This window comes from Mizuhopecten yessoensis, unplaced genomic scaffold (genome assembly GCF_002113885.1).
Source record: "Mizuhopecten yessoensis strain PY_sf001 unplaced genomic scaffold, ASM211388v2 scaffold716271, whole genome shotgun sequence".
NCBI classification, from domain to species: Eukaryota; Metazoa; Mollusca; class Bivalvia; order Pectinida; family Pectinidae; genus Mizuhopecten; species Mizuhopecten yessoensis.
The window spans coordinates 137,036-150,514 of NW_018480033.1; the positions used below are offsets into that span (position 1 = coordinate 137,036).

The window sequence follows — 13,479 nt, forward strand, 5'->3', positions numbered from 1 at the left end:
AGCTGATGTGTATATGTATTATATTTCTAGTTTAACTGGTACACCTAGTGTATGGGTCTAGCTGATGTGTATATGTATTATATTTCTAGTTTAACTGGTACACCTAGTGTATGGGTCTAGCTGATGTGTATATGTATTATATCTCTAGTTTAACTGGTACACCTAGTGTATGGGTCTAGCTGATGTGTGTATGTATTATATTTCTAGTTTAACTAGTACACCTAGTGTATGGGTCTAGATGATATGTATATGTATTATATTTCTAGTTTAACTGGTACACCTAGCGTATGGGTCTAGCTGATGTGTATATGTATTATATCTCTAGTTTAACTGGTACACCTAGTGTATGGGGCTAGCTGATGTGTGTATGTATTATATCTCTAGTTTAACTGGTACACCTAGCGTGTGGGTCTAGCTGATATGTTTATGTATTATATTTCTAGTTTAACTGGTACACCAAGCGTGTGAGTCTAGCTGGCGTTTACAAATCAACAGAGATTTACATGATACAGGACAAATCAGTTGATCTACAAGCATATGGGTCTAGCTGATGTGTGTATGTATTATATTTCTAGTTTAAATGGTACACCTAGTGTATGGGTCTAGCTGATATGTTTATGTATTATATTTCTAGTTTAACTGGTACACCTAGCGTATGGGTCTAGCTGATGTGTATATGTATTATACCTCTAGTTTAACGGGTACACCTAGTGTATGGGTCTAGCTGATGTGTGTTTGTATTATATTTCTAGTTTAACTGGTACACCTAGTGTGTAGGACTAGCTGATGTGTGTATGTATTATATTTCTAGTTTAAATGGTACACCTAGTGTATGGGTCTAGCTGATATGTATATGTATTATATTTCTAGTTTAACTGGTGCACCTAGTGTATGGGTCTAGCTGATGTGTGTATGTATTATATTTCTAGTTTAACTGGTACACCAAGCGTGTGAGTCTAGCTGGCGTTTACAAATCAACAGAGATTTACATGATACAGGACAAATCAGTTGATCTACAGGACACATGGGAGTTCCTTGACAACAGAATTGATAACTTAGTCTCAGTGGGAGATTGTGCCACAAAGGTGAGTGTACTATTATTAGCTTACCTAACTTATGCCGTGGTGGGTTGTCCATCTTTCTCCTTTGTCCGTTGTTGGCTTTTTACTTTACGGCTTTTTCTTAATAACTAAAAGGCCTAGGGTAATGATTTCTTTTGCCAACAGCGTGTTAAGAAGAAGGGTTATTAAATTTGTTCAAATGAGTGACCTTCACCTGTATTCAAGGTATATGTATAAGGATCAAATGTGCTAAAAACATTTCAAGCAACTTCTTCTGGATAACTGTAAGGCCTAAGGTGATGATATTTGGCAAGTTGCATGCTCAGATGAAGATCTACCAAGTTTATACCAATTAATGAACTTTACCGATATTCAAGATCACAGGTCAAATGTGTTTAAATCTTTTAACATTATTTTGAATAACCACAAGTGGTATAGGTTATGATATTGAGCCTGTAGCTTTATTTTATCTATTTCAATATGTTTGACCTTGGTACACTTTTAAGGTTACAAGTATAAGACTAATACCAGGTGAGCGAGGCAGGCCCTTTGGGCCTCATGTTGTTACTTGATGAAAAAGTGTAATTCTTTTGGCTAGACCCTATACACATAACTTTTTAAAAAGATCATGTACACAAGTTTTTCCAGTGACGATCACTTTCTAACAATCTAGTGATACTTGGTACAAAATTATCTTTATTCCAATTAATCTAGTACATAATGTATTGCCATATTGTGGCAATGTCCTCGTCCTTCAGATACTTCATCTATGTACCACCTGGAAAAGTAGTCAATTCTGATATGTCATGAATACGTGGAGGAAATTCTGTTTATTACATTTTGTCTTATATAAAGTCATCAACTTCCATGAACAGATAATCTATCCCCTGAAAACATTTAAGACAAGTAATGCTGAATTGTGACTTTACATCATGAAAAACATTGGGGCGTCAATGACATCACAATTGACAGCACCCGTTGTTCGTCATTTTTCACTCGCCCAGAACTGATTGGTCGTTTTAGTGTATTCATCACAAAAAGTGTTCTCATTGTAGAAAAAAAAAACTATTTTCATTATAAACCTGATTTTTTCAGCGGTAAAATGTTATAAAATATAGTCACTTTATGATAGCCCTGGTGTCATCTCTGAGGTTGATATTTCAGTGTTGGTCAATGAGATTAATCTATAACTTTGTCTTACAGGCTATGAAGGTGTCTGGTATGACCTCGGAGGGCCTGACAGGCCTGTTTAAGATGGTAAGGTGTTTTATAGGGCACAGCTTATCAGTCGGTCTTATAGGTCTTTATCAAAAAATGGTTAATAAATAATAACCATTTTTAATTGTTTTCAAATTAATCATGAAAACTATGAATGGCAGTGTCACTCTTTATTTCTCTGTAACTGCTCCCCAATAATGGCTTTATTTCAACCAAATTCGATAAGAACATACATATCGGCCAGTCTCAAGTTAAGTTGGATTGTCTTTGTTATGTATTGTATTTATCTGCAAATAAGCCCCCACCCCTAGTGAAAAATGATTAACCCAAAGTAGGGAAGGGGCTTAATTGTGAGTATCCCCCTGCTGGCACCATTACAATATTTAAGGATTTACTAGCTTGTCCTATAGCCTAAGAAATTTGAATATACAAGACAGAATTAGCACAAAACCATTGTCTAAATCATCCAAAAACAACAAAACAACTTTTCTGTGCAGGCTGGAAGCATTATGAGCATATATATGTATAATTAACGAGTGTACTCAATGTCAATTGGTTTATTGGTTTCTCTTCAATAACTTCCCTAAAAATGTATAAATTTCATCCTTATGTATTATGCACTTCCTTACTGGCAGGTTTAAGACTTTGATTACCAAAGTGATAACATGCATGTTGCCAGAAGTTCTGGTTGGTGTATTGGTTTTCTCTGTCATGTGACAGACGCAGACATAAATTCAGGCCCTGGAGTCATGAAACAATGTTGGACTTAATTTTTGCTTAGCCAGTCAGGTTTGACGTCACTTTTCATGATGTTATAATGTTATTTGTGATTGGTTAAGTCAAAGCTTAGACAAGTTTAGACTTGTGATGGTTTCATGATCTCAGGGCCAGATCATATACCTTTATTTTATGCTAAGTTATATGCTATTTTTTTATCATTTGTACAACATGCAAGTGAAGTTGAAATTATTCTCATATCGGACTAAGGTCATAACCACACAAACTATTTCACTTAGGATGCTGGCCCACATTGTAATCTGTGAATCACCTAGAACATTTTCTCATCGCCCACAGTGATATTTTGAAATGTAAGTGTTTTAAATTTTCATTTCAGGGACAGAACATCCTTGGCATGAACTTCAAGTCTCGATCCCGTTGAACTGATCTGATATTCTATATTCCGTCTTTGCGTATTGCAGAGTTATCTTCTCTTGAGAACAGGTATTGATTGTTACGTCATTGGTTCATGTGAGAAAATTACGTTGTTTTCTCAAAAATTCATTACGTTACTATCACAAACAAATGACGTAACAATCAATACCTGCTCTCAAGAGAAGATAACTCTGCAATACGCAAAGACGGAATAGTGGCGCTCCATTAAGATTAAAATAATTGTCAGTTTTAGGCCTATACTACTACAGTAGTAACGTGTAGGTGAATGAGGGCTTACTGTGATCACAATTTTGTTTATAATTTTTATCATTTCCTGTGTTTCTCAATATAAACCTGTTTGAGTCCCTGCTATGACATTTATTTCTGTTGAATGTAAACATTAAAAGAACAAGTATTTGATAAAGTCAGCTTTTGATTTACTTTGTTTTGTGAACATGATAAAAAAATGAATACAATATATACTGGAGAAAATACCTCAAAAGCATCCACTCATTAGATTAAAGACAGAGACAGATTGACTCAATGGATTATAGACAGAGACATATTGACTCCATGGATTGTAGAGAGAGTCACATTGACTCCGTGGATTACAGACAGAAACACATGGACTCCCTGGATTACAGACAGAAACACATTGATGCAATGGATTATAGAAACATTGACTCAATGGATTATAGAAACATTGACTCAATGGAGTATAGACAGAGTCACATTGACTCAGAAACATTGACTCAATGGATCATTGACTCCGTAGATTACAGACAGAAACACATTGACTCCCTGGATTACAGACAGAAACACATTGATGCAATGGATTATAGAAACATTGACTCAATGGATTATAGAAACATTGACTCAATGGAGTATAGACAGAGAGTCACATTGACTCCATGGATTATAGAGAGAGTCACATTGACTCAGTGGATTACAGACAGAAACACATGAACTCCCTGGATTACAGACAGAAACACATTGATGCAATGGATTATAGAAACATTGACTCAATGGATTATAGAAACATTGACTCAATGGAGTATAGACAGAGTCACATTGACTCCATGGATTGTAGAGAGACACACATTGATGCAATGGGTTATAGAAACATTGACTCAATGGATTATAGAAACATTGACTCAATGGAGTATAGACAGAGTCACATTGACTCCATGGATTGTAGAGAGAGTCACATTGACTCCGTGGATTACAGACAGAAACACATTGATGCAATGGATTAAAGAAACATTGACTCAAAGGATTATAGAAACATTGACTCAATGGAGTATAGACAGAGTCACATTGACTCCGTGGATTACAGATAGACACACATTGACTCAATGGATTGAAGACGAAAACACATTAACTATGGATTGTAAACTTATACTGGTAGTGGAATTTAGGGATCACATCTGACACCCATTCCCTCCCAACTGAAGCAGATCTCGTCTCCCAACTCTACAAATTCTGACAGTCTACACCGAGTAAGCTTCCTCTCGTTGCCTGTGCATCTCACATTATCCATCCAGACGGGATTATGTCCGTATCCAAAGGCATGAGCTCTGGCATGGGAACCCCCACTACAAAAGGTTACATAAGTAAATATAGATTATTGATGGATATGATACTTCAAATATATGGTGAGATTTGGCATTAAAATGTATCCCTGAAAGAATGTTGTGGAATTTCGATACAGGTTACTAATATCTCTTATGAAGAAAGTAAATTAACCACAAGCAGGAATCTTACCTTGTTAGCCTTATTTGTATAGAAATTATCATACTGTATATGCAAAATTTCAGAAACAAGTTAAAATTATCATCAGGAAACTGTTATCCCCATCATTTATTAAGCTATATTAAGCTAAAGCTAGTGTGTCACTTCACTTTGGTCACATGATCATGATGTGTGACCTGAAGCAGACATGTCTACAGGTGATAGTGCTAGTCACGTAATATGTTACCTGAAGCCCAGTTGTCTACAGACGACAGCACTAGTCATGTGATACGTTACCTGAAGCCCAGTTGTCTACAGACGACAGCACTAGTCATTTGTAACGTTACCTGAAGCCAGTTGTCTACAGATGACAGCACTAGTTATGTGAAACGCTACCTGAAGTCAGTTGTCTACATACGACAGTGCTAGTCACGTGATAGGTTACCTAAGGTCATTTGTCTACAGACGACAGCACTAGTTATGTGATACGTTACCTGAAGCCAGTTGTCTACATACGACAGTGCTAGTCACGTGATAGGTTACCTGAAGCCATTTGTCTACAGGTTACCTGAAGCCCAGACACTGCTAGTCACGTGATATGTTACCGGAAGCCCAGTTGTCTACATACGACAGTGCTAGTCACATGACATGTTACCTGAAGCCCAATTGTCTACAGACGACAGTGGCAATGTCCTCGTCCACTTTGCGGTTACAGACGACTCCCCACTGGCCATTGTGATACACCTCTAGTCGTCCCTCCAACTCAGACGGTCCACCCACCAGGCGTACCTGTCCTAACACAGCAGACATGTACGTATATTATAGCTTTCGTAACACAACACATGTTTACAGTACATATGTCTTAATGCAGCATTAGGGTGACATTGTCATTGTCATTAAACCCCTAAAACATGTACAATTACTTTAAAACTTTAGACAAAAATATTGCTTTAACAAATTCTCGTGTCCCTGTGGTCTTGATAAGCTCTTTAAAATTAAGCTTCATATGGAATTATTTGTTTCAGTGGCGTAGCATACATGTATGCTTGTATGCTTAAGCATAGACTGAAATTTCAAATCATGTATTGTTATTAATTTCTTTTTTATCATTAATATCGACCGTCCGTATCAATCATAAAAAAGGGAAAGAAATTAAAAAAATCTTCTTGAAAATTTCAGTCCAACGGAACATATTATAGCGTGTTATCCTGAGATAATCGTTTAAGTGCCTATAATTAACAAGTAATACTTTTATTTGTTAATGAAGGAGTTCCCAGAACACGGGAGATTGCTTCTAGGGCCTAGTAGATTTTTTCCCAGCGATTTGCTACGCCACTGTGTTCCCATAAGCTGGAAAACCTTCCCACCAAACACTTACACACGTATTGTCCACCAGAAGCTCAATCTTTCTCACGATTTTGTCTTCAGTTTATATTTCATTTTGGCTTTTGTTATGTTTTTTTCACAAAATCTGACCCATAACAATTTATATCGACGTTCGCCTTTCTTGAACAGAATTTAAAGCTCTCATAATAAGAGAACGAATGCACTCTTTCAGTTTGGTATGAGATATGGTATTGCAAAGGGTCGAAAAGTCAAAAAGTGTTGATAGAACGAAACTTTTTTGAGAAGAGACGTTCAAGAAAGAGAAAAATATCTTTTAGAATTATTCAAAATCTACATTCTATTTATTCCACTTCGTGAGTATACAATACGACTGTAACCCTGATAATGATACTACAAACGTTAGAGTCGGTCTGTATACTTATAAGAGAATGCGCCATTGTGCTAATGAACGTTAGCTGGGAATGCGCCATTTTGCTAATGAACGTTAGCTGGGAATGCGACATTGTGCTAATGAACGTTAGCTGGGAATGCGACATTGTGCTAATGAACGTTAGCTGGGAATCCGCCATTGTGCTAATGAACGTTAGCTGGGATTGCGCCATTGTGCTAATGAACGTTAGGTGGGAATGCGCCATTGTGCTAATGAACGTGAGCTGGGAATGCGCCATTGTGCTAATGAACGTTAGCTGAGAATGCGCCATTGTGCTAATGAACCTTAGCTGGGAATGCGCCATTGTGCTAATGAACGTTAGCTGGGAATGCGCCATTGTGCTAATGAATGTTAGCTGGGAATGCGTCATTTTAAAGTAGACCCATGTTTTCGCATGAATACATAACAAACATGTACCATCCTCATAAGGCGTACAATGTATTCCCACAATGTCACCGCCGGAACAATCTCTGTCGGGATTAGACTGGAAGTTACAGTTCGCCAACTCGTCCTCATCCCCATTACAGATGATGTCGTCCGTCCATGTGGGGCCACGCCCCTGTCCATAGTCAGTCTCTCCATCAACAGATGTAACGCCCCTACAACGCACGGAACACCGATCATCAAACTACCTCACAAACAATCAAAACGTGTTCCTTTCTCTAAGAGTAAACTCGGTCAAATGTTTGGTTCCGTGTTCGTGATCTGATTTTTATTCAAAACCTAGATGGACTTATTGGTTCTATAATAGCAAGAACCTTTGTCATCGCCCTAACGAAAAGTACATGCCAGTAGTGCGTATCCAAACCCATATAGATCATATCAATACGGCCTAAAACCACGAAAAATCACGAAACTAGTGTCTCCGTCATATAGGTGTAGATACCATGCGAAGTTATATAACAGCTTCGATCATGCGAGGGTATGGAGTAGTTTTTGACCATGCGAGGGTATGGAGTAGTTTTTGACCATGCGAGGGTATATGGCATCCTCGATACTCCTGGGGTTACGCTCACTTTCGCCCTCTGCAGAGAACGTAAGTGAGCATTACCCCCCTGGAGTATGGAGGCTTGGTATAGGACGTGTTTGACCATACGAGGGTATAGGAAGTGTTTGACCATGCGAGGGTATAGGATAGTGTTTCACCATGCGAGGGTATAGGAAGGATTTGAGCATGCGAGAGTATAGAAAGTGTTTCACCATGCGAGGGTATAGGAATTGTTTCGCAATGGGAGGGTATAGGATAGTGTTTGACCGTGCGAGCTTATTCGGTAGTGTTTGACCATGCGAGGGTATAGGAAGTGTTTGGCCATGCGAGGGTATAGGGTAGTGTTTGACCATGCGAGGGTATATGAAGTGTTTGGCCATGCGAGAGAACAGGAAGTGTTTGACCATGCGAGGGTATTGAAAGTGTTTCACCGTGCGAGCTTATACGGTAGTGTTTGACCATGCGAGGGAATAGGAAGTGTTTGACCATGCTAGGGTATATGGTAGTGTTTGACCATGCGAGGGTATAGGAAGAGTTTGACCATGCGAGGGTATAGGAAGTGTTTGACCATGCGAGAGTATAGAAAGTGCTTCACCATGCGAGGGTATAGGAATTGTTTGGCAATGCGAGGGTATAGGATAGTATTTGACCGTGCGAGCTTATACGGTAGTGATTGACCATGCGAGGGAATAGGAAGTGTTTGACCATGCGAGGGTATAAGAAGCGTTTGACCATGCGAGGTTATATGGTAGCGTTTGACCATGCGAGGGTATAGGAAGTGTTTGGCCATGAGAGAGTATATGGTAGTGTTTGACCATGCGAGGGTATAGGAAGGGTTTGACCATGCGAGGGTATAGGAAGTGTTTGACCATGTGAGGGTATAGGGTAGTGTTTCATCATGCGAGGGTATAGGAAGTGTTTGGCCATGCGAGAGTATATGGTAGTGTTTGCCCATGCGAGGGTATAGGAAGTGTTTGACCATGCGCGGGTATAGGAAGTGTTTGACCATGCGAGGGAATAGGAAGTGTTTGACCATGCTAGGGTATATGGTAGTGTTTGACCATGCGAGGGTATAGGAAGGGTTTGACCATGCGAGGGTATAGGAAGTGTTTGACCATGTGAGGGTATAGGGTAGTGTTTCATCATGCGAGGGTATAGGAAGTGTTTGGCCATGCGAGAGTATATGGTAGTGTTTGCCCATGCGAGGGTATAGGAAGTGTTTGACCATGCGGGGGTATAGGAAGGGTTTGGCCATGCGAGGGAATAGGAAGTGTTTGACCATGCTAGGGTATATGGTAGTGTTTGACCATGCGAGGGTATAGGAAGAGTTTGACCATGCGAGGGTATAGGAAGTGTTTGACCATGTGAGGGTATAGGGTAGTGTTTCATCATGCGAGGGTATAGGAAGTGTTTGGCCATGCGAGGGTATAGGAAGTGTTTGACCATGCGAGGGTATAGGATAGTGTTTCTCCATGCGAGGGTATAGGAAGTATTTGACCATGCGAGAGTATAGAAAGTGCTTCACCATGCGAGGGTATAGGAATTGTTTCGCAATGCGAGGGTATAGGATAGTATTTGACCGTGCGAGCTTATACGGTAGTGATTGACCATGCGAGGGTATAGGAAGTGTTTGACCATGCGAGGGTATAGGGTAGTGTTTCATCATGCGAGGGTATAGGAAGTGTTTGGCCATGCGAGGGTATAGGAAGTGTTTGACCATGCGCGGGTATAGGAAGTGTTTCACCATGCGAGGGTATAGGAAGTGTTTCACCGTGCGAGCTTAAACGGTAGTGTTTGACATGCATGCGAGGGTATAGGAAGTGTTTGACCATGCGAGGGTATAGGAAGTGTTTGACCATGCGAGGGTATAGGAAGTGTTTGACCATGCGAGGGTATAGGAAGTGTTTGGCCATGCGAGGGTATAGGGTAGTGTTTCACCATGCGAGGGTATAGGAAGTGTTTGACCATGCGAGGGTATAGGAAGCGTTTCGCCATGCGAGGGTATAGGAAGTGTTTCACCGTGCGAGCTTATACGGTAGTGTTTGGCCATGCGAGGGTATAGGAAGTGTTTGACCATGCGAGAGTATAGGAAGCGTTTCACCATGCGAGGGTATAGGACGTGTTTCACCGTGCGAGCTTATGCGGTAGTGTTTGACCATGCGAGGGTATAGGAAGTGTTTGACCATGTGAGGGTATAGGAAGCGTTTCACCATGCGAGGGTATAGGAAGTGTTTCACCGTGCGAGGTTATGCGGTAGTGTTTGACCATGCGAGGGTATAGGAAGTGTTTAACCATGCGAGGGTATATGAAGTGTTTGGCCATGCGAGAGTATAGGGTAGTGTTTGACCATGCGAGAGTATAGGAAGTGTTTGACCATGCGAGGGTATAGGGTAGTGTTTGACCATGCGAGGGTATATGAAGTGTTTTGCCATGCGAGAGTATAGGGTAGTGTTTGACCATGCGAGGGTATAGGAGGTGTTTGACCATGCGAGGGTATAGGAAGCGTTTCACCATGCGAGGGTATAGGACGTGTTTCACCGTGCGAGCTTATGCGGTAGTGTTTGACCATGCGAGGGCATAGGAAGTGTTTGACCATGCGAGGGTATATGAAGTGTTTGTCCATGCGAGGGTATATGAAGTGTTTGGCCATGCGAGGGTATAGGAAGTGTTTGACCATGCGGGGGTATATGAAGTGTTTGGCCATGCGAGGGTATAGGAAGTGTTTGACCATGCAAGGGTATAGGAAGTGTTTGACCATGCGAGGGTATAATATGAAGTGTTTGACCATGCGAGGGTATAGGAAGTGTTTAACCATGCGAGGGTATATGAAGTGTTTGGCCATGCGAGAGTATAGGGTAGTGTTTGACCATGCGAGAGTATAGGAAGTGTTTGACCATGCGAGGGTATAGGGTAGTGTTTGACCATGCGAGGGAATAGGAAGTGTTTGGCCATGCGAGAGTATAGGGTAGTGTTTGACCATGCGAGGGTATATGAAGTGTTTGTCCATGCGAGGGTATATGAAGTGTTTTGCCATGCGAGAGTATAGGGTAGTGTTTGACCATGCGAGGGTATAGGAGGTGTTTGGCCATGCGAGAGTATAGGGTAGTGTTTGACCATGCGAGGGTATATGAAGTGTTTGACCATGCGAGGGTATAGGAAGTGTTCGACCATGCGAGGGTATAGGAAGTGTTTGACCATGCGAGGGCATATGAAGTGTTTGGCCATGCGAGGGTATAGGGGAGTGTTTGACCATGCGAGGGTATAGGAAGTGTTCGACCATGCGAGGGTATAGGAAGTGTTTGACCATGCAAGGGTATAGGAAGTGTTTGACCATGCGAGGGTATAGGAATTGTTTGAACATGCGAGGGTATAGGAAGTGTTTGACCATGCGAGGGTAAAGGAATTGTTTGACCATGCGAGGGGATAGGAAGTGTTTGACCATGCGAGGGTATAGGAGGTGTTTGGCCATGCGAGAGTATAGGGTAGTGTTTGACCATGCGAGGGTATAGGAAGGGTTTGACCATGCGAGGGTATAGGAAGTGTTTGACCATGCGAGGGTATAGGAAGCGTTTCACCATGCGAGGGTATAGGAAGTGTTTCACCGTGCGAGCTTATGCGGTAGTGTTTGACCATGCGAGGGTATAGGAAGTGTTTGACCATGCGAGGGTATATGAAGTGTTTGGCCATGCGAGGGTATAGGGTAGTGTTTTTCCATGCGAGGGTATAGGATAGTGTTTGACCATGCGAGGGTATAGGGTAGTGTTTCACCATGCGTGGGTATAGAAAGTGTTTGACTATGCGAGAGTATGGGGTAGTGTTTGACCATGCGAGGGTATAGGGTAGTGTTTGACCACGCGAGGGTATTAGATAGTGTTTGACCATGCAAGGGTATAGGATATAGTGTTTGTCTATTCGAGAGTATGAGGTAATGTTTGACCATGTGAGGGTATAGGATAGTCTATGACCATGCTAGGGTGTGCAGCAGCTTCGACAAAGCAATTTTATGAGTTTAAGTTAGATAATGCAAGAGTATGACAGGTCCAATCCACGATGCATGCGAGGGTATTATTTAGAATTCGACTAATCGAGAACACTTGACGATGCTTACGAGTAAGCCAGTTCCCTACAGACCACCTGGGCGTTGTCGGGGTGCCAACCAATATTACACACGCTCCCCCACCGTATTCCGCTCCAGATCTCCAGCCGACCCTCAAACTCAGTTGGTCCGTCCACCATCCGTTTAGTACCTGTACGTGATATATCAAAGGTAGTTTACATTGTAGCGGAACTAGGCTGGGTCGATCGCCGGCGACCAGGTAGTTTAATTTTCGGAGGGTCCCGGGTGCGAACCCCGGTCTGGCCGTGTATTTTTCCATCTCCTGTTTCACATATATATATATATCGTATACAACTTTAAAAACGTGTGTCCAGTTTCTTTTCACAAAATTCTGTTCTTGTCAGACTTTAACAGACGTTATAAAGATCATCCCAAAAATAAGTCTAGAGAAAATGAAACTGCGAAACAAATGCCTACTTACCATCAGTCTGGGGATCACAACGGACCCCCACATCCTCATGATGGGCACACCCACCACCTCTGACGAGGTCACAGTCGACTAGACGATTCTCCCTCCCTCCACATCCGAAACGGTATATCGAGCCACTTCCGGCTCCGTAAGGCGACCACCCCACATTGGTGCGTGCTTCCCCTCCCCTGGCAATCAGAGAAGTTGTGTTTAGTTTGACCACACCGAAATATCCAAGGATCCCACTTCCGATACGTGTACATAATATTTATTTTGATTTTGGTTATTTAACCGTTATGTGATATATTTAATAACATGTACTATACAATATGGTTTTGTCTATGTATTTTTTATAATAGAAAAAAATACAACTACTTTGATATCCTATTGATAAACACCATTTACTTATACTTTTTGATATTTGAAATCATATATCTTATCGATACTTCTGCCGTTTGTCCCTTTGGAAAGGCAACAGGATTGTCGTTTCATTCATTACCCGGTGCTAACACTACGAAAAGAACAGTTTAGAACGTTTATTTCTTGAGAAGAACTGTCACATTCAATTAAGGTAAGTAAACATTACCTGTATCCTAGCTGACGACATACGACCTGTGCGTTCTCGGGAACGTAGTCCCACGTATCGTCACATACAGTTCCCCATGCGCCGTCCCTGTACACCTCCAGTCGGCCCTCCAGCGGCGTCGACCCATTCACAAGGCGAATGTCGCCTATAAGCAACAAACAAGAGGCCCTTCCATCTATGAAGAGTATTTGATTCTACCATATCACGGTCTTGAGAAGAAGATTTTTGAAATTTCAGTCAATTCAACCCTTTTTGGCACCACCCATCAGCCCCTGGGGGTCAGTCAGGGCTCATAGGAGCATACTATCAAACTGCTACCTAATACTGATAATGCTAACCCAAATTGAATTACTTCCAATGGAAATTAAACAAATGTTGGTCCAAAATGTGATTTCCCTATATAAACTATAGTAAAGTTTACCCCCTCCCCAGGGGGAAAC

General features: G+C 41.3%; 1 protein-coding gene and 1 long non-coding RNA gene across 2 annotated transcripts in view; one reads left to right on the forward strand and one right to left on the reverse strand.

Annotated features, from left to right (window-relative positions):
* The first annotated feature begins 935 nt into the window (after nt 1-935).
* On the forward strand, nt 936-3,527 carry LOC110442482. Its single transcript, XR_002462022.1, has 3 exons — nt 936-1,085; nt 2,265-2,318; nt 3,394-3,527. It is a non-coding gene; the product is annotated as an uncharacterized LOC110442482 (long non-coding RNA).
* A 675-nt stretch (nt 3,528-4,202) lies between these two features.
* LOC110442483 (neurotrypsin-like) overlaps nt 4,203-13,479 on the reverse strand; it is a 10,427-nt gene continuing 1,150 nt past the window's right edge. Inside the window, exons 2-7 of the mRNA XM_021486118.1 lie at nt 13,040-13,184; nt 12,466-12,641; nt 12,036-12,174; nt 7,357-7,538; nt 5,818-5,956; nt 4,203-5,026 (exon numbers count right to left, since the gene is read on the reverse strand). Coding sequence (XP_021341793.1) covers nt 4,846-5,026; nt 5,818-5,956; nt 7,357-7,538; nt 12,036-12,174; nt 12,466-12,641; nt 13,040-13,184 — 962 coding nt within the window. The 3' untranslated portion in view covers nt 4,203-4,845. The remainder of the gene's footprint in view (nt 5,027-5,817; nt 5,957-7,356; nt 7,539-12,035; nt 12,175-12,465; nt 12,642-13,039; nt 13,185-13,479) is intronic.